The sequence below is a fragment of the Calidris pugnax genome, unplaced genomic scaffold, assembly GCF_001431845.1.
Source record: "Calidris pugnax isolate Ruff unplaced genomic scaffold, ASM143184v1 scaffold24, whole genome shotgun sequence".
NCBI lineage: Eukaryota > Metazoa > Chordata > Aves > Charadriiformes > Scolopacidae > Calidris > Calidris pugnax.
In genome coordinates, this window is record NW_015090922.1 from 17,819,788 (window position 1) to 17,844,882 (window position 25,095).

The 25,095-nt window shown below is 36.6% G+C and overlaps 1 protein-coding gene and 1 long non-coding RNA gene across 3 annotated transcripts in view; one reads left to right on the plus strand and one right to left on the minus strand.

The window, feature by feature from the left end:
- The window catches only part of BIRC6 (baculoviral IAP repeat containing 6), a 157,512-nt gene that overhangs the window by 19,347 nt on the left and 113,070 nt on the right, over positions 1-25,095 (minus strand). For both annotated transcript variants that reach the window (XM_014950697.1, XM_014950698.1), the window contains one exon: positions 929-1,139. In XM_014950697.1, the coding sequence (XP_014806183.1) occupies positions 929-1,139 (211 nt within the window). The remainder of the gene's footprint in view (positions 1-928; positions 1,140-25,095) is intronic.
- LOC106893087 lies at positions 19,807-24,533 on the plus strand. The gene is made up of 2 exons (XR_001412992.1): positions 19,807-20,669; positions 21,805-24,533. It is a non-coding gene; the product is annotated as an uncharacterized LOC106893087 (long non-coding RNA).

The window sequence follows — 25,095 nt, forward strand, 5'->3', positions numbered from 1 at the left end:
TACACACGCCTTTTCCTGACATTTTATTTACCTTCTTTTCATGATGTTTCAGCATACGCTTAGGGACAGTACTAAATTTTGCAGGGAAGGATGGGTTTTATTTCTTAACAAGCCATCTTAAAATTGGAAGCAAGTAAACAGAATTGAGAAACCAATTAATTGCTGGAAGCAGAAAATTATCAAGATGAAGAAAGGAAAATCACTGATGCATGGAAACATGCTTTTCATCTGTAGCACCAACGGATACCACTAGTCAAAAATTTGCAACCATCTCTACAGTTAGGGTATTTGCCACAAATAAGAACTCCCAAATCTTTTGCCTCCTGAACCTTTTTCTTCCTTCCAAAGGCTTCTATCCTAAGCAGTTAGCCTCCAATGGAGAGTCCATTGAGGAACCTGGTCCTTACTCAATGAGTAAAGCAGCACAAATGCATACAGAAGAGAGCTGGGACATTTCTTGTAAAAACTACCATTTGGTCTGGCCATCCCCAGTCCCATTCTTTACAAAATGGGCTTCTTCAACAGCTCCCAAGGAATGCTCCTGCCTTCAAGCTGACAGCAGGAAATGTACAGTCCTGCAAACAAAAGATTCACCTCACTGAAAAGGGAAAGAAATTCAAGAGATTTGAAGCCCCTGGATTCTTCAGAAGCAATCCTCTTTCTGATCAGTGGCCATCTACTGATGAAGAGAGAAGAATATGCAAACCTACCAGCTTCTTTGTGTCATTAAAAAAAATAAATCCTTCTAAATAATACAGTAAAACAGAATATATGCATATAAACAGAAATTTGGATCAAATAGATGGTACGTTCTCAAGTACCTGTTTAGATAAATATACAGAACTGAATGTTTTTCCACTTCTCTATTCCTAATACATAAGTGCAAAATACAGTTTAAATGAAGATTAGAGACAATAGAAGTGATTACCTCAGTCGGTTGGTATAGGTATCTACACAGGTCTTCATTTTAGCCAACAAAGTCCCAACAGAAGCTTGTGACTCCAACTGTTCTTCCTCCTCTTCACTGTTTTCCCCTGACAGAGGAAGCAGTAACGGTACCATCGATGTGCAGGACGCAATAGCACGGAGTAATTCCAGCAGGGCTCGGTAAAGGGGAACATGCCGGGCCATATCCAAAACTAAGAGAGAAAAACAGTTTCCAAAAATTACTCAACTGAAGAAGGCCCTTCCACTCTTAGTACAGACGTTTTATAGAAAAGCTAGATTTTAACAAGTATTAAAATATTAACAACATTTAATGATAAAATGCAGTATTTTATAATACCAATTTCTAAGTTATATTTTAATGGACTTGTCCAGAGAAATCTGCATAAGATACCTGTAAAACAAAGGTTAGCAAAAGACACAAGAGGACAAAAGTGCTAACAAGGAAGGGAACAGGATTACCACATACTAGAATTAATTTCTAGTAGCTTAATATACAGTCCTGGCTCAAGTTGTATATCAACAGTAATCGCAAACAAATAGCTATGTAGGAAAAATTGTAACCTACGGTGCAGCAGGGTAGCTTTTGCTAATTCTAACAGCATAAGCATTAATAAAGACAAACTTTCTTATCACCTGCTATTTATAGTTATCTTCTCCTTTGGGAAAATTTGTCTGCATTACCGCAGGAATATTTATGGTCATGAAATAAGTTATTACTAAGAAGCCTAGCTTGCTGCTTTTCATGGAGAAAGTATCATTTTAAAAATCAGTACGCATTCTTCAGAGTATGCAAAGGCTCTAAAGAAGATACAATTTTTTTCTACATATATATGAACCACAAAACAGTAAAGATGATTAAGAATATACATCAGATAGGCAAAGCTCACTGTCTTAGTGTTGCTCAGTGTGACGTATATGTATTACAGAAGTAACTGTGGGTAGAATATAGCTATCAGCTCCTCTGACTAGGAAAGACAGGCAGAGACACACAATTCTAATGGATTCTCTACCACCACATTGTTTATTTTTCTTTTCCACTTGCTTGGACAAATATGTAATGGATGTCATTTCAACTGACTTTGTATCATTAATAGAAATCCTGAAAATGTAGCTATAACGCAGATACTTTAACACAGCTGCTTCCTCTGTCCCTAGGACATGCTATTTTTAACCCAACTGCAGTATTTACAAATGACTGAGTTTATGATAAAATAAATTTATGCTTTTTCCAGCAAAAAAACCCCAACAAACAAAAAGCCCCTGACAACTCACATTAGGACAGAATAAAGCTCAGAACTCTAATCTTTCATTTACCACATCTCACCCTCTAAGCTAAAGCATAGCACAAACTTTTGTCTCCCTTCACCAAACCCTTAGCTCTAAAAACAGCATGATGGGACAGTATAAATAGCCAAGCAAAATTCAACAAGCAGGTTCATCCAGATTTAAAGCTGGAGTTATCTCTACCAAGAGTTCTTTGATGAACAGCTTGCTATTCATATTTCGAAACTATTGCAATGGCACAAGCTCTTACGTTTGTGAAGTTCTGTTGTGTTAAACAGGAAGAAATTTTACTGAAACAAAGCACTAGTCTGTCAGGTCTAGTATCATGGCTCTAAAAAACTCCTGTGTCAAAATATTCCATATATTTAAAGCAACTTTTTTGAATTTTAACATTGGCATTAAGAAAACCAGTTTAAATTATCTGTTGATTCTTACGTTTTGTATATAATTCTATATACATTTATATATATATTTATACATATATCTCTCTAGATATATATACCTGCATCCCTTATTCTCATTCTCTAGTCAAAATTGATTGCCCACAGAAGAATCCCCACAATGTGCAAATTGGCCTTAAAATAAACATGAATGATCTGATGATTTGTGAATTAAAAAATAAGAAAGAAAAAAGAAAGGAGGAGTGTGGGGGGAGAGCAGGGCAAAGGAAAGGGAGAAACAGGGACCATAAAACCCCATAGTGTAGCTCTTGCCAGAAACCACCTCCCACCTGTAGTGCTAAAGATCAAGCAGCTCCTCAATTTAATCAATACCTGTTTATTATGAAGATAGTGAGCAAAGAAGAAATATGACCTCTTAGATAACCACAGCATTTCATTTCTGGAAAGCTTTTATTTATTTATTTAAACCATGAAATATTCATGAGGCCAGAATATATAATTTCAAATCCTTCAGTGCTTGCTTGCCCTCTCCTTTGCTAAATGGATAGTTAAATTCAAAATTACTGTCAGGAGGGAAACTGAACTGACATAACTTTAAAATGGGAATGTTTTCCAGAAAGATAGGAGAGAATATCTGGTTTTAGCAGATTCAACTCACTTGCACTCCTTTGCAATTGTTCCCATGTGAAACAAATGAAAAGCATTCACTTTTACCTTAATCTTGATACCTTTATACACTATTTTTGTACAAGGCCTTTATTATACTTACTAAGGATTATAATGCATGCAAGAGCGTCTTTCTGTCCAAAATGTCAGAATTTTCCCTCATTCCCAATCTAAATCCTAAAGATGTTCATCAGGACTGGATATCTGGGTAAATATCAGAAAAATTCACTCTAAAGAACTCAAAATTGACAAATTACTGTTTAATACCTTTATTTGGCAGTTCACTTACTTGTGCCTACTTTGCTTTCAACTGAAAGAGAATGCTGTACTGACTACAGTATATGTTTTCTGCAGATACAGTTCTGCTTGCTGAAATAGATTTAGAAGACTTGAGTCTTTTTTTAATCTCTGTATTTACATGTACTTAGATGTTCCAAATTGAGTAACACTCAATTTTTAAGATACCATGTTTAAGCCACTAGACACTCCTTTGTAAAATAACCCCCTGGCCCAGATCTACTGTTTGCTGACCTGCCCATCTCCTCCTGGGGTGGCTGGCTGCATCTACAGATGTCCTAACAGCACCCTTCCGGACTGACAGAGGCTTAGTGAGTCCAGCAGTGTTCAAATCAGAGCCTCAATGTTCAGGCTGTACCACTCAGACTCCATCATCATCTTTACTGCTTCTGGTGTTGGCAGCTTATGTTGGGATTTACAATAGATTTCTTCCCTTTACATATCATTATATCTATATATATTTCAGGAGAGTATTTCAGAAATAGAAATGATACAGCTTTGCAAAAACATTTAGATCCTGTAACAAAATCATTTATAGGAACTGAATTAAGGTAATAAAAACATGAAGAACAAGATAAAATACAAATCTGCAAATTAACAAATCCTATTTCCATCAAATGGAAGCAATGAAACATCCAGTGTATCTTACACACACACAGGTATTTTACCAACTAAGATGCCAGTAATTTGAATTTTAAGCAAATATAAACTTCAATGAAGAACAAGTGTTAAAAGTAATCCACTGCTTTCTTCAAAGTATGCTTTTCCTTGGGAACATACTCAGCCTTTTTCTACCTGACCAAATCAGGCAACACAGGTGTAGCATAACATTCTACTCGAATTAAATAAGGTAGCTTCTTGTATAGGAAAGAAAATCCAACACATCACAAAATAGAAACAAATACTTCTGCTTATAGCACAGCTATAATTTAAAAAGCATTAGCACATCTTAAATATGTCAGATCTTTTTTATATGGGTACTTCAGTTGTATAAGGTGGCACTAACAACATTTGATTTATATGGACATGCACATAAGCACACCAAACTGCAAATATACAGCATTCCTAAGAAAATGAAAACAGGAGATTAAGATTCTTGGCTTTGTAAAAATGACAGATGGATATATTATCCAGGATTCTCTGTTATCCCAAAGTCAAAAACGTTGTCAAAAACATTATTAATAATGACAAATACCTTTTCCAAACAACTCCATTTGGTGCTCTCAGACTCCCACACTGAGTACACCTGGACCATCCCAGCTGTTAGGCACACACAAACTTTAGGATCTTTCACATCTGTCCATTTTTGTGCTCTTAGTGCTCCCTGATTCCGCAGGGCAGTGAATTGCTGAGGAAGGTCCAACCTGCAGTAGCAGGGACCAGTTCAGACACTCCCCCTTGTTGACTCTCAAACAGAACTGCTGCCCAAGAGAGCCCGTCTGGGCTTTTGCTAGGATTCCTGAGCATTTCTTCAAATGAATACTATATACTACATACTCACATCAAAAGAGAGGGAAAGATTAAATTATTTTATTAATAAACTTAGAGTAGCGATTTGTACTCAAGTTTTTATCCTGCTTCCTTGTCTGCCTTAAACAGGGCCAGCAGGACAGGGCTGCCTGGTGACAAGTGTTATCTCAGAGAAGGCTCCAAAACCAGTGCCCTGGAGTGTGGTTTTTGCACCACCTGACCCAGTCTGCTTCCCCTGCCAGCTTGCTATGTGCTTCTCACCTTGCAGCCACCAAATACACATCAAGGTCTTACCTTTTGGCTATACCAGCAGTCAACCAGTTCAAACAGTGGAACATGAAGCACAGCACAAGCTAAAAACTGCTCCTGGACCTGGAGCATAAGCAGCCCACTTCAGGAGACCTGTAGAACAGTCCCTCCCTCACTGGTGGCCAGGAGGCAGCTGTGACAGCCCAGGGCAGGGGAGCAGGGCCAGGAGGTGACAGAGAGCAGCAGAGCAACACCACCACAGGGTGGGTGGCAGGGCAATGACAGAAGCGCTCTTGGAGGTTGGAATCCCAGTGCATCTTTATTACCACCTTTGTTTTATAAATTGTAGGAATGATGAGTTCTAGAAGGATGAGTGGACGCAATCCAAAAGAGAGACTGATGTCTTGTTGTCCTTGTTAATTAGCAAGGAAGTTCACCATAGCCTTTCCAGACAATAGGCAGCATGTGTATATACTCACAATTCATGTCAAAAATGTGTCTTGGGTCTAAATTTATTCTGCTGCATTTATGAAAAGCAGAAGTCTCCAGCGAGGCCACTGCCATTTACTGAGATAGGTAGGGATGGAAAACATTTGGAAAACATAGTTTAGTGGGATAAAGTCTCATCCCTCCCTCCCATTCCTTAGGGTAATAAAGGTCAAGTTTTACTGGAATCACTACAATTCAGTTAGTCTCTTGACACTCTTTGCGATTTAGAAAGATGCTGAAGGCTAAATAGATAAAAAAAATAGACATTTCATAAAACCAGATCTCCCTTATGCGCTAATAACATGCAGTTCTGATTTGGGGTGGTGGTGGAGGGAAGAAGAGTCTGACTGAAGTTATTGTAAGAGGTCTTGACTTTCAGAAACTGCTGAGCATCCTGTCTTTTGAAAACTGCAGTCTTTTACAAATGCCTAAAGGTCACAAGATATTAAGGTGCTGATCAGAGTTTTGAAAACTTCTAGACACAGCCTACTTATTTCTGGGAAACAACTGATTACCATTCAAAGATTGGCTGTGTGATTTAAAAACATTTCAATTGCTTTCCACACATCTATTTATCACCAATATAGATCTATTTCTTACAGAGATCTAAGGCTACCCATATGCAATTACAATCTTAATATAATGAAAAAGCATATGAGGGCAGGTAGTTTCATAGGATCAAGGTATCACCTTAAATTGCGTATCTATCTGTAGCACTATAATGGCCCAACTGAGCCTAATACTCCTTTGCTTTCTTTTAATATTATACAATGTTCAAACAAAGAATAGCCAGACCTAATGGCCCATTAAATAGATAGTACTGAAGAGCAATAAATTTTTTTTTTCAATTCATTTAACATCCTCAGTACAACTTTACTGGCTATGAATAAGATTATAAAACGTATTTCCATTGCAAAGGATATTTAAAATGTATCGCAAGGAATATGCACATTTATTTTAAAATAAAGGCAATTATTCATGTACCATATCCATTATATCAAAAAAAATCTTCAGACTTTACAGCAGATTAAAGAAACAAATAGAGAAGAATAATTCGTAAGAAAAAGATGAAAAGTTTATCTAATGTGAAGGCCTTCCCACGGTGTTTCTCAATGTGACCAACCTAGAAACTCCTACTCCAACCAGCTTACAAACTTGATGTAAAATAAACCAAGAGACACTTGAGGACAAAACCATGCATACCATCCCTGCTGCTGGGATGGTAGAAAAGCTGCATATAGATGCTTTCAATCTATCTCTTGTACATTATTTCTCATTTACTAGACTCACTTCATTCCAGAACTTCTTCAATTTCAGTTATTTTAGAGGCTCACAAAAGCATGACTTTTTCAAACTATTTTTTCTTACGTGCAATTTCTTTTTTACTTCTGACCAATGCATGACTAACTTTCTACCTTTGTTGAAAGAAAGAAGGGTGTCCTGGCAGCCACAGCAGAAGGCAACACTGAAAACTCTTTCCAAACTACAGACATTTCATTTGTTTTCTCAAAGAGATCTGCCACTGCAAACATAAGAGGGATGGTCATGAATAGACAATTAAAAGGAAATAACTGAAAAGAAAAAGGCATTCTGCAGGGAATGCATATCTAAAACCAAGAAATTCTTGCAAATGGCTACAAGTATGGCTTACATTTAACAGATTAGAAGAGGGGGAAAAAACAGATCAAAACTTGAAATTAACAGATTAACCTGTATAATCAAAGATGAAGCTGAATTCTAATTTTATAATTATGCTCTCATCTACCATTCCAAGAGGCCTCCTCCTTGCATGAGGTAGAGTTTCCAGTGACCCAAGAGACTCCTTCAAGTCTCACCTCTTATTTTGTTTTGGGTCTATTTTTCTCTTATTTCAATGAGAATTTATATCTTCCTGGAAAGATGACTGGTTGTATTTTATTAAATATTCATCCAAAAATAGCCATCTAATCCTGCCTCTGTTTTAAGTAACGTGAAAGAAAATCACTGACAGTTCTGTGGAGCAGCTATAGTATAAACTGTTCTATTCACATCATGCACGGATGCTCAAAATTTGTACTACAGTGTATCCAAACCACCCCTGCAAAAACCCCAAGAAAATACCTTTGTTTTCAAAGACACCTATTTTTTCTTTTATAGTAATAAAGTTTAATGGACGTTGTCTTAAATTGATGACACCATTCTCATTACCATGCTACTTACAAAATAGTTCAAGTCCAACATTAAGCTCACCACTGGAGTACCATACACACCTGGCACTACATTTTTCTTTTAATTTTTTCTCCCTCCAAATAATTTAAAAATAAAACTTAAAGTCCTGTCAATTTTACACCATTTCTAAAACATGCTTAGTAATTACTGTGGACATATTTTTGATGCCTCAGTATGTTATTCACAAACCTAAACCCCATAGCCATGATTAAATTAAAGACTTCAGGATCTCATTACCATATTAAAGACTCTCAGTAGCTACAAACGCCGCTATTCAAAAAAGCCACACAAAGGAAACACTCATTTTGTATTTTTAATTAAAACCTTCAGACACAGTCTTGTGGCCACAGATACTGCCAAGCATGAGTGAGAGATACTGTCTTCCCAATAGGGCCACACAACCATTTTCTAAATATTTTAAATCCGGAGCCGTTCCTCAGTCCCCCTTTACTGCATCTCTGCAAACATATGATCTATGAATGCAGTCCACGCTGCAGGCAATAGTGTCAGTTCCAAATACGTCATGCTCTACTGCCTCTTGATTTTCTGTTTCAGAATCAACCCAGGGCAAGCCTCTTTTATAATAGGCCTAATTAACACCCTGTGTTCTGCTCCGGATTGATAGGAAAAAAAGACTGCCTACAGAGTATTTCAAAATCAGATCTTTTTAAGAAAACATTAGCCTTCGGGTAAAAGAAAAACAAATGCTTTCTAAACATTGTCATCTTGTAATAATTTAATTAGCTTGACTTTTTCTTCACTTTTCTTTATAGGAATAACACAAGCATTTTCACAGTACCATTTTGAGTCTCAGAAAAGACTAGTCCCCACGCACAATGAAGCAGGAGGAGGAGGGATTAAGCCCCCTTACAGGTCATGAGTTACAAATCCTGTGTCAAAGCAGTAAAACAATGCAAGAAGGGTGGGCCTCTGAATTCAACATGTACAGTGTCAGGCTCCAAGCTGATGAATGTTATTGTTCAGATATAGCCTTAAAATTTTGCTCTTCTGATGTCAGCACTGAGCCCATTAGCAGTCAAAAAAAAAAAAATCAGATCAAATGTTAGAAAAGGTGAAGAGAAATTAGAAATCACTTAACAAGACTGCATTCAATCGTTAGTACCACTTCAACAACTTGTGCATTTTTCCCCTTTCTCAAAGAGACAGAACAGAAGTGGAAAAGGGATGAAAGGTGACTAAACAACCCAAGGTATGAAATAAGCTGCTGTACTATCTAAAATGAAATAAACTAAGACTTTGCAGCCTTAATGACTAATGAAGTGTATGATAAAGTTTTTTGGTTTTTTTTTTTTTTTAGATTATGAGCGGTAAAAAAAGTGAATAGAATTGGACTGATCAATACATTCAAAGGACTAGGTGCACCATTGGAAGAAATATTGCCACCTATAAAACAACTGACACTACGAAACATATCACTGTTAAGCTTTGGAAAAGCTTAGCATTAAATGCCAGGACAGTAAATATTGTTACATGTTCAAAGGTAATTGGGTAAATTCATATAAGAACAGGCCATCAAGGGCTAATAAATGAGATGACATCACGGCTGGCCATATACCAGCAATACCAGGGCAGCATCCGTATGTCAGCCCCACTCCTATATTCTCCAATCTGTTATTGTCCACTATTGGTGGCAAAGTAATGGGTAAAAACCTTTGTTTGTCTTGGCTTTACTATTCATGTAAACATCTTCTAGGAAACTTGGGAAAAACCAGTTTAACTGCAATATGAAAGGAAAATAATGTATTTTAATTATAGAAGCAAAATGCCTTGCTCAAGGTCAGTTATCTGGACTTAGTGTAGTGATGTGGCTCAAGGGAGACCACGACTCTTAACTACTTCTAGTTTTTTAAAAAAATATTTTATTTTGGTGAAGTTGAGTAATTTACAAGTAAAGTTGAACAACACTTAAAAATTTGTCACAAATGTATACATGAATCCAGATAAAACCTTTGCCAGAAAAAGCATAAGGCATTCTTTCATTAGGCTGGTGTGTACAGTTGAGTAAACAGACACAATTTCCTGAATTTTGAAAAGACACAAAAAAGAAATCCAAACAATATAAAAGACAGAAAAAACAAACTGAGTTTTTAAAGCATAAGAGACTACTGAAACCATGCGTGGTCCCCAGTGTTGGAGAGATACTACTATTGTCATGCCACACTATAGTCTCTGATAACAGAATCATTAGAGAAATTACTCTGCCATTAAACAGTGCTCCAAATAATCTTGGGAAGGTGGTCAGATAATGAAGGGATGCTCCTTGGAGACTACACAGTTATCTAACACGGGGGGCAGTGGGAAATACATCATCAAGTAGGAACAACCAATGAAAACTAAAAATGCAAAATTCTATATTCATTGGTTTTGTTTGTTTGTAGGCACCGGTATAGAAAGTCCATGAGCAGAGTACTGACTGCAGAGGAAGTTCCCACTGCCACCAGATCCAACCCCACCACAACTTTTAAGAACCTCTTCTCTGAAAGACTGCAGGATTTACCCAACATTAGTTTATTAAAATAAATAAAATATGAAGAAACAGAATTAAAGCATAAATCACGCTTGTATCCAGATCTAGAAAACAAGTGTAAGGAAACTTCAATATAAAGCTACAGAATTGTTCTGTGTTATCCAATAAATACAAAACAATATAAAGACAGGCATAGATAAAAGAAAGATATTAAAAAAGATTTGGAGAAAGACATGTATAAAGGCATTTAGAGACTGCATGAGAACGAAGTTTTTTTGTCAGGGGATGAAAACAACTTCATGGTTAATACAGCTCTTTACTATGGCATTTAATAAGATGAAAGGACCAATAATTTCTATTTGAGATAGATGCAATTAAATAAATGTAATATTAAAGGTAAGATAAAAGTGTCAAATTAATCTTTCACTTAGCCAAGAAAATAAGAAAAATATTTTCTGTAGAGAAAAAAAAGTAAGATTTAAATACTCTGGAGACAAAACCTTTCTTGAAAAAGTAAAAATAAAACCAAAACAAATGCCTACCACCTCATGTTAAATGTCTCAAGTGCAGGCACTCCACAGAGATGAAAGGAAAGGTATCACTGCTCTAAAAACATGAAGCAGGATTTTTAAGGAAGTTAATCTGGCTTTCATCATCCCTGCACTGAAGGAGGTAATAGTGATTTCACTATTTTTGGCAGAGGAGTGGGCAAGCAGCCATCTTGAAATAGTCCTCAGTCTGAGCGTTACCCCTTCCAGCCCATAAAACAGTCACCAGTATTTTAGAATAAGAAGGGAATTGAAAATAAGATGGAAACCTGCCATTTCATTGCACATGCTGCAGAAATCAACGTGGAAATTCAAAATTAGGGATTTTTTTTAAACCATTACTTCAGCAGATGGAAAAAACAGAGGACTTGGGTCCTCTATTCTTATTGTCAGACTGTCAGCACAGGATACCAACATCGTTACTGGAATGAAAAGATGTGCAGTTCCTGTGCTTTATGACAAACTTTCTATATGTGTAAGCACACCTACAAGATCACGTCCTCAGGGGACAGAAAGGAGAATATCAATGAATCACATTCTGCCTTAAATATCTGGTTATTTTGCTTGGCCAAGATGGCAGAGCTCCACTGCAGATGCAAAATGGAACTTTTATCACTTTAGTTTATTTTCTAGAAAATAGATGGTTGTTTAAATACCAGCTTTTGGTAAGTGCAGGCTGGGGAGAAAAATTCAAGCCTAACAGCCTCCTTGAGTTTAAGTTAAATGAAAGGTAACCCCTAGCACTCACTGCATACTGGAAGTGCCATAGAATGGCAATAGCTATGTGGAAAATTTATCAACCAGTTTAACTGAGCACCACATATTGGGAAGATGGAGTGATGGGGAGAATCATCCCCATGCCCCAGACTTGTGGAACAGGAGAATTTGCACCTTCTGTGCAATCTCATGCAGATTCCTCCATCATTTCTTAAAATGGATCATCCTCCATTATATTAGAGCGTAACAACAATGTCAAAAGACAAGAAAATACTCTAATCAGCAGTACTATCTTGAAGTTGTCTACTAGAGAGGACAAGACGATATAAACAGTAGTAAGAAAGCTAGAGTTCATGTGTTGGAATAATCTACCATAAATTAACTCTTTCTAGACTAACTCAGCCACAGAAATCTGTTTTCTTTGACTTGTACTCAATACTACCCTTAGAGTACAATAAAAGAAAGGAAACACTATGAATGGAAAGTGTCTGCATAAAAGTATAGGAAAAGCCAGGTAAGTTACAGTATTTTGTTTTCAAAAACAGAAGAGAAAACAAGAATTAAAAAAAAAATATTAGAAGACAAGTGAGACTGTTACTGACCAGAATAATGAAAAGGTACCACTTGACCAGACAAACGAGACTTTCAACTTCTGAAAACAAAAGCTGGCCCTCGCCTAAGTGTTCCAGTAAGTTCCTCTTCAAATGCATGCTGAGCTACACTTCTCAGCTGACAAAACTCTTCTCTAAAAGTTGAGTGAGCTCTTTCTTACATGAAGTAAAAATATCTAAAACTAACCCAGGCAATCTGCTCTGTACATGAACAGGAATAAAGAGTTTGCTATTTCGTTTGGGCAAGAAATTTTTAGCAGCTTATCCAATTGTGCTGTCACTAATTGTCAAAGCCACTAATACAGAAAAAGACAAAAAAATTGAAAATGCATTACTTGCAGTCCTTTCAGGAGGCTCTTGTGTGCACCAACAAAACACTTGTGCCCCATTGGCAGTTACTGCATCTTCAGCAAAAGGACCAGGAAGCATGAGAGTTAAAAAAACCGCAAAGAAGTGGACTGGACACTTCTGCAATATAATGTGGAACCACAGGACATCTAGTATGGTGTCACATTCTCCTCTGATGTCATACTCTCTTCTCAAAAAAGAGACTCAATCTGTTGGTAATGAGAGGCATAATTTTAAAAATTAATTCTTAATGCCTCCAGTAAAATCTGTGAATGTTTGTAGCATGTGTGCTGCACAGCAATCTATTCCAGACACCCAGCACTCATATTCCCATACATGATTAGCAAGTCTAAATGAAGCCATTTGAGATGTACTGACTAAAGTAAAACAAGAAAAAAATGGGAGGCTCAGTAACATTTACTCTGGAAATTTTGAAAGATACAATGTGCTCTTTCAAATTTTAAAGGGCCTGCTGAATGTCTTTACCAATTACCTTCAGAGGCAAAACCAGTCTACTGCTTGTCCTACAAGCAGGGATATAGCTACCAGTTTTGGCTTCCAAATAATGAAGGGAAAAAAGGAATTCCTGGATGAAATGCTCATGGGCCTTCACAATGAGACAAAAGGACCAGGAAAGCTTAAGGATAGGCTCCCTCCATATAAATAAGGCAGAAGCTTTATTGCGATGTGCCTTGAACAGTCACGTTAGTGACCAGTACTGTTTTCTGTAAATTAAACAGATATTCCGAGATGGTGACAGTCTATTGGCAGAGAGAATTTCATGGACCACTAGGCCAAAACTAAACACTTTTGAAGGCAACAACCCCTAACTTTTATTTCTCAAGTGAATAATTCAAAATAAACATACAGAAACTAACTTCAGGAATGAAATGAACACCAGCTGCCTCTCACGTATGATTTCTTAGCTTTTACACACACTTGTATCAAGGATCAGCATATAACTGCATTTCTCCTGAAAACTTAGTAAAAAAGATAACTCAGCTGTGGGAGGCAGGAAGGCAAACACCACAGTTTAGTTTCTTTTTACATTAAACATATTACAGAGCAGAGCGCAAGGCATCAAGGTCTGATGTTAGTACCAGAAGAGCGGTGCCTAAGCAGATCCAAAGGGGAACAGTAAACAGATTACAGGTCCTTGGCAGGCAGACACAGATAACATAAGCAGTCTGTTGCTCATGCTTTCAAGACAGGCACACTATCCTGTAGCCACAGAGGTCTAGAACTTCATAGTGGTCTCCAGATGAGAAAGAAACCTTGTTTACTTATGTTTTCAGGATGGTTCTGTAAATTATCTTCAGTGGCTCACTCATCATTTGGAAAAATTGCTGTGATTTAAGGCTTACAAAAACAAACAGATAAAAAAAACCCTACTCCACTCTTGATTCCAGAGTACTGTTTTTCTGAAAAGTACTCTTTATTATTTAGCAGGGGGACAAAGAATACATGGTTGAGAAACAGGAGAAGGAAGAACAAGGTGAGATGCGAGAAGCTACGTGGAAATCTAGCCTTTACCCCTCCTCTTTCTCACCTGGTAATTTCTTGACTCTCTTTCCAACAAAACTCCCTTCCTTCTGGAAAATCTAACATGTGCTTTAATTCACCGTGAACAAGTGAATAGGGCCAGAGTTGAAAGCTAGACTGAAGTACGCTCTGTACACAGAGCTGCAAAATCCACCACCGGCTGTGTGAATCAATGAAGAGCTCTCCAGTTAACAGATTTATGTTTAAAAGCCATATAAAACAAGGTTGCAATACGGAAACAGATAAAGATTGAAGTAGAAGTTAGTCTCTCAGTGATCTTGCCTAAATAATAATTTGCTGAAAAAAGTATTTTCATTAACTCTTTGAATTAAGTAACCATCAGTCTTAAAAGGATTAAGTGCTTCACCGCCATGCAATCCAATACCCAATTACAACCCAAATCTAAGCTGCTTCGTTCCTTGTAACAACTAGGTATTTAATTCTCAAAGATCTCAATGCCATGATGTTTCAATACATACTTCATAATTACTCCCTATAAATTACAACAGATTTCTGCAACACAGTAGAGGTAGAAGTACAAATTCACAATTTGTTCTTTAATGCATTTTTTATATTATTAACCATTCAAACAGATAGTCAGTTTTGACATAAAAAAAAAAAATCTGTTATTTAAGTTATACTCCAAAAGCACTATCTACTAGGAAATAGTATTTTCAAATGCTTTGAAAATGTAACAAGCATATATTCATATTCTTTTGCAATTGAAAATAAGAGATTTCATAAGATAATAATTTCACCCCTCTACTTCCAACTAAAAATGATAAATCAGAGGAAAGAGATGTGGCAAAAGGTGCTGGAATAGTGGCATCTTCTACATTTGTTTTGCTTTTTAAGATCAGTCATCTGGAAACTCATATGGACAAGATCTGTTCTTTCTCACAAGGTAAGATACTTCAAGGGCTTTGGAGAAAGAGGAGCTTGTTTTAGTCTGTTCTTCTCCAAGAGCCACCTCCAGGACTAGGATCAGTTCTCACTACTCTGCTTCCCGAGTGAGGACCCAATATTCACATAATGGACTTCTCTAACACAACAAAATTTACGAACATGAAAGCTCAAAAACCTGATGCTTTACTTGAAAGCTCTAATACTCCTGCAGAACCATGCAGCCTACACTCAAAACAATGTAAAGAAATAGTCCTGGAGACCTGCTGTCTTTGACAAAAACCCTCTGAGCTACAGAGAACAGCACTGAATCATGACTGCAGTGTTTTAAATGATGACTGCCTGATGTCCCACATTAGACTAGAGACTTAAGAAGAGGAAAAAAACCCAAACTCTTGCCTTTTTCAGTCATTCCCTTCTGCCATATCCAGAAGGTCACCGCACACAGCTGGGTCTGAAACCCTCACCTCTAACTCTGGAACATTCATCAGTCACGAACTTCAGAGTTACTTCAATTCATCAAGAGAGTGATTAACATAGTTCTCTCAAAACCAGTGTGTGACATGTCACTTGACACCCTTCAAAGGCAGAATGGCTCAGTTTTTCCTAAACTATTACTCAACTGGCAAATTTACCTCTTTTCCTGACAAAATACTGGTGTGCATTCTGACCATGTTGACAGACAATAAAGCAGTGGTTGATCCTGGTTGGTGCTATGAGATGCTGGTGTCAAAAGGAGTGTGGCAGAAGAACCCGTACTACTCTGTGTCCATTTAATTGATTTCTTAACACAGAACTATTTTAAAGCAAGTGTCAGAGATTGGAACAAGTAAATTTCTGGTAAGTGAAGACTGACAGGTGGGAACAACCTTGAGGAACTTCTAGTTATGAGATAATTCTGGATTTTTGCAAGGATACTCTGTGTGAGTAACTAAGAAAATCAGGAAAAAACATCCCAGGCAATAGCCAAGAAGCACTGAAGTTCTTCAATCAGAAGGAAACCAAGACATAGACAGTTAAAATGTCAAAATCTCAAAATAATCAAGTCAATGCTGAGATGAAAAACATAAAAGAAGTGTGAGAATAATAAGAAACCTAAAAGTAACTTGTGTTGCTACAGACGAAGAATCCGAGTTCTTCCTCTTTTTTTCAACAGAAGAGCAAAAAAAGCAAAAAAAATTAATAAAATAAATCAAACATCAAACTTTGAAACCTGGCTCAAAATTTGCCATGCCCATCACTGCTGACTCAAGGGCACCACACATCAATCTATATCATAAAAAATAGGCTAACAGTTCCCACAAAGTAAACAGTAGCTGTGTTTAGTTCTCGGGAGGCGGGGAGAAGGGAGGAAGGCAAAAAGACAAAAACAACTAAGGAAGAAAGAAGGAGCATGGCTATCTACTCCTCGCTTATGCTAAGCCAACCAGTTCATCTTAATTTGTGCATACTATTGCATCTCCCAACAGACACAGCTTTGCTCTGTTGTTCTGCAATTTAACTGAAAAACTGTCAGATCTCATAAAAAGAAGGTTGTGGAGGTTGTCAGAAGAAAACTAGAATGCATCACCTACACGATGCATGTGCTACTACATTTCAAGTATTTTCCTACATCTTCGGGAAAATGCAGAACAACTACAAGGAAAAACAGTCTTCATGGACAACTGATGTATGAATGATCTTTTGTATTTCATTACCTAGATTGTTAAATCCAGACAGCTCTTTACATTTTTCTTTCCATTTTCTCCTTCAAATCTTCCTTTACATTCTACTTTAACTTGCAGTCTCAGAACATTTGCTCTCTAGAAGAGCAAACAACATCTGACTCAAAACATGCTATTTTAATGAAAAAATACAGCATATAGAATAATCTTAGAGTACATGGAAATCAAAATTATATAAATCCATAAAAATACATATGGGAAAAGAAAACTTACACTTTGGTTAAGAGTACTTGTTCCTTTTGTAAATGTGATGTTATGGATCTACCCCGTTACTCATAGCGGTAGCATTTACCAGAGTAATGATCATCTAAGGATCAAGACTATAAATTGTTTAATTTATACCACTGAGTTTTTACAAGATAGTGTCGCACCTCCCTCTTGAAGTATGAATATCTTTAAAATCTGACATACCTTTGTATTGCCTAAAGTCTATTCCCATGCTCAAACATCAGTGGTAATAAACAGAATGACCTCTAATCAACAGAATTTGTTCTGCTCTTGGGATGCTACATAAATCAGTTACCAAAGACTTGCCAAAGTCTTACTAAGAGCTTGAAAGCTCTGCCTAGACAGAAGTAACAGATTAAATTTAGGACATTTTTAGATACCAGTGCCAAACCCAAATACTGCATAACCATGTAACGTTCACCCAAAACAGGTGTTTTTATTTCTGACATATAAAATTTGCTCCCAGACTCGAATCTTATTTTACACACAAGGTAAAATATCTCCCCATTTTTCCAATTATCATCAAATATTATGGATAAATCAAGGCCTTTCCAAATCAACTTGTATTACTTGCCCCACTCATCTGAGAAAATATCACATAATTTTTTCTCTCTGTACTGAAGATGCATTGTACCTGTTAGGAAGCTATTTGATAAATACCAGCTTCCAACCAACATGGATAAATGCCTCAAGTTTTCTCTTTTTTTTTTTCCCCCCTCTTTCTTTTTTCTTTTCCCTGCCCCCAACCAGCAACCCTTTGCCAATATTGACAGCTTACACAGCTACAGCCCCGTTCCTCTTATTGTGCTGTGCTACAGATCTATTTTTGGCTGTGTCTGTTTTCCAAACCAGTTTATGGCATGTCCGCATAGACATGCATATCAATGCAATGGGAGGACAAGAGGGGAGAAATGTCACCTAACTAAGGTCCGTGGAAAATGTTGGATCTGCATCCTGGTGTGCAAGAGGTGTCGCTCCCCCTTGACTGGGTGCAGAGGGAGCCCAGAGAGATTTGTTTCCCTGGGTTCACCTGAGCCAGAAGTGCCAGTTGCATCACGACTATGTAAACGGCAGAGCACTATGAGACCTCAACCACGGGAATAACCAGCCCAAGAATTATTTTGTGAATCTTTTGCCGCTTCCTGTGGATCCATTTTCATTAGCCGGTTATTTGCAGGGGAGCTGCTGAATTTACTTTCTTGTTGCTATTTACACCTGACAATATTGCAAGAAATTCTTCTGCTGACCTTGTATCTTTATATCTGGTATTGTTGACAACGTGACAGATTCCTTCTCTCCAAATACATCAATAATCTTTAAATAAGAGATGCACATTGCACAATTTTACCCCTTCACAAAGGAAAGGGTTTCGTTTTTAACATGCGAGGGTTAATATGGTACAATGATTTGAAAACTTGGTTATTGCTAGGTGTTCTCAGCAACATGAACAGTCAGAATACGCAGGTGAAAATTTCCCCATCTTTATATCTCTGAATGAATGTAAATGAATACAGAAACACGTTCAAGATACATAGAAAGCAGTTCCAGGAACAAGTGAAGTTGCAGCAGCCTTTTCAGAATAAGGGAAAGGCATAAAAGTAAAGACCATATATAAATATTAGAATATCTTTTAAGGAAGCTACGCTGGAGAAATTTAACCCAGTTGCTTAATTCTTCTAGAGTCAAACAATTTCACCCTGGCAACAGCACTTTCAGGATAAAGGGCAAATAATGTATAAGTACCATACAACTCATAGTACTTTAAACATGGTATTTACCACTAAAATAAAATATGCGGGTTTGTTCATTACTGAGAAACTAACATGTAAGTAAATTAATTTGAAAATGGAAGTATTTCAAATAGTAAAGAAAGGATTTTACTCTTTTGCTTTCTTACAAAAAGACTACTTAAAACTGAGTTTCAAACATTGCCTTGCAATTTCTAAAATATACTATTTTGGAAAGTGATCCAGCTACATTCCTACTGTTTGAATTCAATGTAATTAATTATCTTTTGAATTTTCATATGCATAAGCTTTTGGTACTTTTAAATTCTGAATTGCTTGATATTTTAAGTATTTTTAAAAAAATAAGTTTTCCAATATACACAAAATACCGTTGCCTTCGTACCAAGAAGCTATGCTATACCAACAAAAACAGATTACATTGGCAGCCTTCATAGAACAAAGTGACTGAAAAAAAATTATTTGAAACAGAGCTACTTGCAGAGGTTATTAAAATGGTGGGTTTTTTGTCTGAAGAGGTTGGGAAGAAAAGAAGACTTCACAGACACACACACACCCACACACCACCCCCTCTCCCCCTGATTTCAAATAGGGCAGGCAAAAAATACCTCTCTGATTTACCTAGGAAATAAATGAGTTACAGCTTCCTATGAAATCAGAACAGGAATATTTTTCTTGCAGTCTGTGTTTTCATTAATTCCACACTAACCTGCATTCTTTGGGTGGCAAATAAATAGAGGAAAAGCATTAGAAGTAGTATTTCCCATAGAAACAATTGCCTGTCAAACAAAGCATAAAAAGACAAAAGGCAGAAACACTGTTTCGGCTTGAATGCCTTAATGTCACCATTTGTCATGCAGCACTTCCTCAGAAACCCCCCCAAGTACAGTTAACTCTACTCCTCTTTACACCCCGCACTTTCTCCTCCCTCAGTAGAGGATTAAAATGTGCGGGGCCTGACAATGAAACAGCAGAGCCATCGCACATTGTTATGCAACTCACTGTCTGCAAGGGTGGCTCGTAGCTCCTTCTTTATTCAGCAAGTGCCAAGTGCATGTTTAATCAATGTCACAGCTCACCACAGTGTGCAACTAAAGCCACTGTCATTCCTCGCTTCAGATTTGCCTGGCTAAGTTATGCAATGCTCCGAAGAATACCTTGGAATTCTTTCCAGAGGCTCTGAATGCAGGTGTGTGACAGCGTTCACACTACTGCCAGTAAAGCAGACTTCTTTTCATCCTTTTTCAGGCTGGACTAAAATTACATAGCGTGACTGCACGCAGTTCGCTGCATTTGGAATTACAGCATGTCAACGTGAGAAAGTCTCCTCAGACGGCTGCCACAAAGAGTAAATCAAAGGCTGGGCTTTTCTGAAGTCTTAATAAATAACTAAGTGCAACTGAATAAAACCAGGAGCCGTTGGTATTTTTTTCTTTTTCTAGGGGCAAAACCAAACAGCGTGCATTTTGTTGCTCTGCATCATCTAAGGAAAAAAAAATCCTCAATTTTAATGAGAATTAGTCAACAGTGAGGATCATTACCAGAAAAGGTTTTACTGGTTTTCGACTGCACTTGCTTTAGTGGATTACCGAGAGAGAAGGCCAGTCATTTGGAAGATTCTGTAACATTATTATCCTCACTGATAAACTTCTTCATCAAGGAACTGTTCATGCTCCTATCTCTCCCGTCTGGTCTGTCTGAGTGAGGACAGCAGCCCCTCCATGAAGAAAAAAGCCTGGTTTGCCACCGAATCGACGAGTAAGAAGCATGTCTGATGACATTTTATTCCTGATGCAATGTAGGGTAAGAAACATCGTATTTTTTTTACCTTTCTGTGAGAGATGCTCTGAGCTGATGGCTTTAATTAGATTCACAGCAGAAATACGTTTATCTCCAATGATTAAAGATGTTTGCCAGGAGAGAAAAAGGCTATTGCACTATAAAATGTGACTGCAAATTTTCAGTAAATGGCGTTATCTGAACTAGTAGGCATCTAAATCAAATTTTGCTTTAAGGTTGGAAATTTCTGATTAATAAGTCTAAAACAGCATAGCAGAATACATATAAGCTCAACATCTCAGCCACCAATGAACATAATTTTACAGGGAATATGTTTCTAGAGGATATTTGACAGCAAATTAAGAGTGCAAGAGCAGCTAAGTAATAGAGGTGAGCTGTCAACCTTGCTTTTGCCACAAAAAAGGTAATAAATCATACACACATCTGTAAAAATCTCAAGTCCTTATATTGCATAGAATTTTGTTACTATAAAAAGTACTAATGTCCTTTGTCATAGTGCACTAATAGGCATATATAATAATAACAACAACCTTTATGTTTGAAGAGACAGACATCTTCTGTTAAACGTTTACTGTTGCATGCATGTCCAAAAGCTGATCTATTAAACACGTAAAAGGATAAGATCTCACCTGCAATCGCCTGCTTAGGGCTCACTGGTGAAGAGACTGCGCTACTGTATTAAAGGGGCATATTTTTCACGTTCGAGAACAGCAGACATGAATATTTTCAACTGTTTTAGTGCTGTAACAGTTAAATATTTAACAACAGCTGAAAATTCATATAATCTCCTGAGGCATTTCAGAGTATTTGACAATGCTCACATACCTGCTTTCATCAATTTGAGGTTTTGTAAGGAAACAAATTAGCTGACTGAAGACAAATTTTAAATTTCCTGTATAATAAAGTATGTTAATTGGCTTGAAGCATCAAGCTATTTTTCACTCCTACCAAATCTCTATCTACAGAACAATTACTTTTAACGTGGACATGCTCATACAAAAAGAAAACAAAAGATGAATATAACTCAATAAACAGAGCATTAAGAAATATTGTATAAAGAAGTACAGAATTGTTTTTAAAAATATGAAAGCTTGCATGTTTGTCAGACCAGGTTTACCATTTGCTTTCTTTCTTCTAGCTAGCTGCCAGAATACTGGTGAAGGTATTTGCAGGAAAAATGGGGACCTCTGCCATCACAACACTGGAAGATGTAAAAAGGCAAGAGGAGAAAGAGGAAAAGGAAGAATCTATTTTAGCACTGCTTGGGATTATTGGAACTGTACTCAATTTATTTGTTATTGTTTTTGTGTACATCTATACTACACTTTGATGACATTTTTGAACATCAATTGCATAGCACACAGTGCAAAGAACAGTGATAGTAAGAATGATTTCTAAATTTAAAGCAAAACCCCTCACTGTTGAAAGGATTATCAAAAATATTCCAGAGCAAAGTGTCTAGCTAAGGGTGCTGCATCAATGACTGCTAAATGTATGTGCGAGCCCAGCTAGTGTGCTGAATTACGTAAATGAAGGCAGACGATGCTCAACTTCTCATTGATAACAGATGAAATCCCAATAGCAGAAACAGAGATGGCACTGTTTTACTGCCAGCAAACATGCAAGGCACAAGAAATGTAAGGAAACGCTGAAAACAATCAGATCATAGAAAGAGATTAATTAAATATATAAATACATATAAGCAAGCCCCATGATGCTTTCTATGGTTTTGTGCAATGTCTCTTCATAGACGAGACCAGAAAACAGACAAAAGGGTTTTATTTTTAGATCACCATAATTTAGGCTTATAACTTACACTAATGTATAAGTGTGGAAACAGGAACACTGTTATACCAAAAATTGTAATATTATAAATAAAATTTTAACTATTGACTATATTCTGCAGCATTTTTGTTAGTCTTGTGGAAAGCTGAAAAAGGTTAGATTTTCTTGCCTTTACCGAATCTGTACTTGAAATCATCATGCTATACTGACAATGTGCTTTTCTAATTAAAAATCCTTTAAAATGGTGTGAAAAAGTAAACAATAGTTTCAGTACTTCTTTTAATAAATATTAATAACTAAAATGACAAACTAATACATATTCTCCAAATGAAAAAAATCTTAAAAAAAATTTTCTAGATCACCTTTTTTAAAGAGTGTTTAACATAAGTCAAATAAAACTTTCATGTTTTCATCCTGATGCTTATTTTCAAGTAAAATAAAATATATCATACAAGGATTCACGGTGTTGCATGGAAAACAGGTTTAATATCTTTGCCCAGAAGAGTGTACTCTCTCCTTCTGAAGACATTTTCCCTTTTTGTATCATTTATGATTGAGGCCCAGAATTGCAACTGTTAGGAATACTTCATGGACTATACAATTAGACTACTGAACTTGATTAAACTATTTCCATGTTTTAAATTAATCCTACGTATGTCCTTGAATTAAATCCAAAGCTGCAGACAGTCTGAGATCATAGAAACTTTTATATACATGAAGATATCTCACATATATCTTCTAATAGAAAAGCTACTTTTGAGATCTTAGGATTTAAAACAAAGTAGAAAAATAACACTAAAAAAAAAAACCCCACACTGATTTAAATAAAAACCAGTCTTAGTATTACGTGTGCCACAGAGGAACAATGGAGGAGTTGCATTTCTGAAAATCAGCTCAGTCCTTTCTCTGAGGCAGCAAAGCTACATGCAGTCCTTCCATAAAATGACAAGCAAAGAAATACATGTCATATATAGGTGATAGCTTATTGCTGTATAGAACTTCATAACTGCTACACCAACAAAGCCTTTGGAAATCACTTTGAAACAAGCACATGCATAAAATAAAGTCAAAGATCTCGAACAGAATGAATTTGGCAACGATATTTCAGTCAGTTGCAGAAACTACGCTGTAACACACTGATTTATGGATGAATGAGGTGGAAGATGGTATATTCTGGTTTTGCCACTCTGAGTCAATACTGGCTCATCCAGAGAAATGATAAACAGAGCTGAGGCTGCACTGGAAGGAAACGTGCAGACAAGAAAATTCATTCACTCTCTACAGTCTACAGCAAATCCCTATTATTGTATACTCATTTTCAGCATATGAAGCACCAAAGCATTCTGTAAAACTAAGCTACGTTCTAGAGAAATTATGCAAGTTATTGATGTATATTTAAGACTATAGAACAGAGTCAATACATTATTAAATTTTTCAATGTACTTCTTATATTACATACTTATGGATATTATTACATTAATCTCATAATACGAGGCTATTTGCAATGGTTCTTAAAAATTAGAGGTTACAAGAACCTCTGAACAAAAATATGAAATTCAGGTCAAAATTAATGCTGAAATTATTTAAAATTTGTCAATTCTGTGAAATAAATAAACAGTTTTATTTTATGTCATTTCAGTGCACAGCTGTGTTCTCAACTAGTACTCCAGCACTGGAGTGAGATACTGCACTATTTTTTGGTAAACATTTCAACATCAAAAGCGATAAAAAACAATCCCAAAGTTACAACAAAATATGGCAAAGGTTCAATATAATTCTGTTACCAATGAATGAATTCATTAACATTAATGAAAACTAGTGGAATTTGTAATTTGTTAATTATATACTGTTTATCTAAACTACTGTTGTACTTCTAATTTCGCTTACAGCAAACAGCTTTGACCCTTCAAAGGAAGTCACAGGGTAATATTATTATTAGACATTGCCCCAGCATGAGCCAGATTTTGTTTTAAAACAGAAGTCTGATATCTTCTCTTAACATGTAATACTTATGTGCTATACTCATGTGGACCTAAGTCTAACTTTAGTTAAATGAGCTCCAATATTCAGCTCTGGTGCTTATATGTTTAATCCAATATATGCGTAAGAATCTCAACAATAAAAAATATCTTAACAGCAAGTACCTCTTACTTGATACGGTAAAAAGTCAATAGTCTAGGGAAAAGCAGAATTTAATGGTGAATCAACATTTACACTGCAGTAGCACCTTCACATCTTCAGCAATGGATGAATGAAGATGCAGTACTCTCAGCTGAATGGCCCCGGTGTACCAACTTCAGAGACCCATAATGGACCACAAGCTTCCTGCTCAGCCTACTCAGTCCAGTGGAACGGGACCGCTTTGCAAAAACTAAAGCAACAGCATATAATGCCTCGAGAGCAAGTACAATTAACAGAAAAGAAATACTCTAACGTCAGCAGGCAATCTACCCCAGTTCAAGCTCTGAGGTAAAGTGACGAGGCCCAAAAAGTATGACTTTAATAGACTCAACTAACAAAATGAAGTAGAAAAAAGTAATTCCGTATGTTTACCTTCAACAGATTTGTCCATACAACTTACTAAATAAATTTCACAATAAGGTATTTGGCAGCCGGATAAAGCAGCACAACTGTTAATGAATCT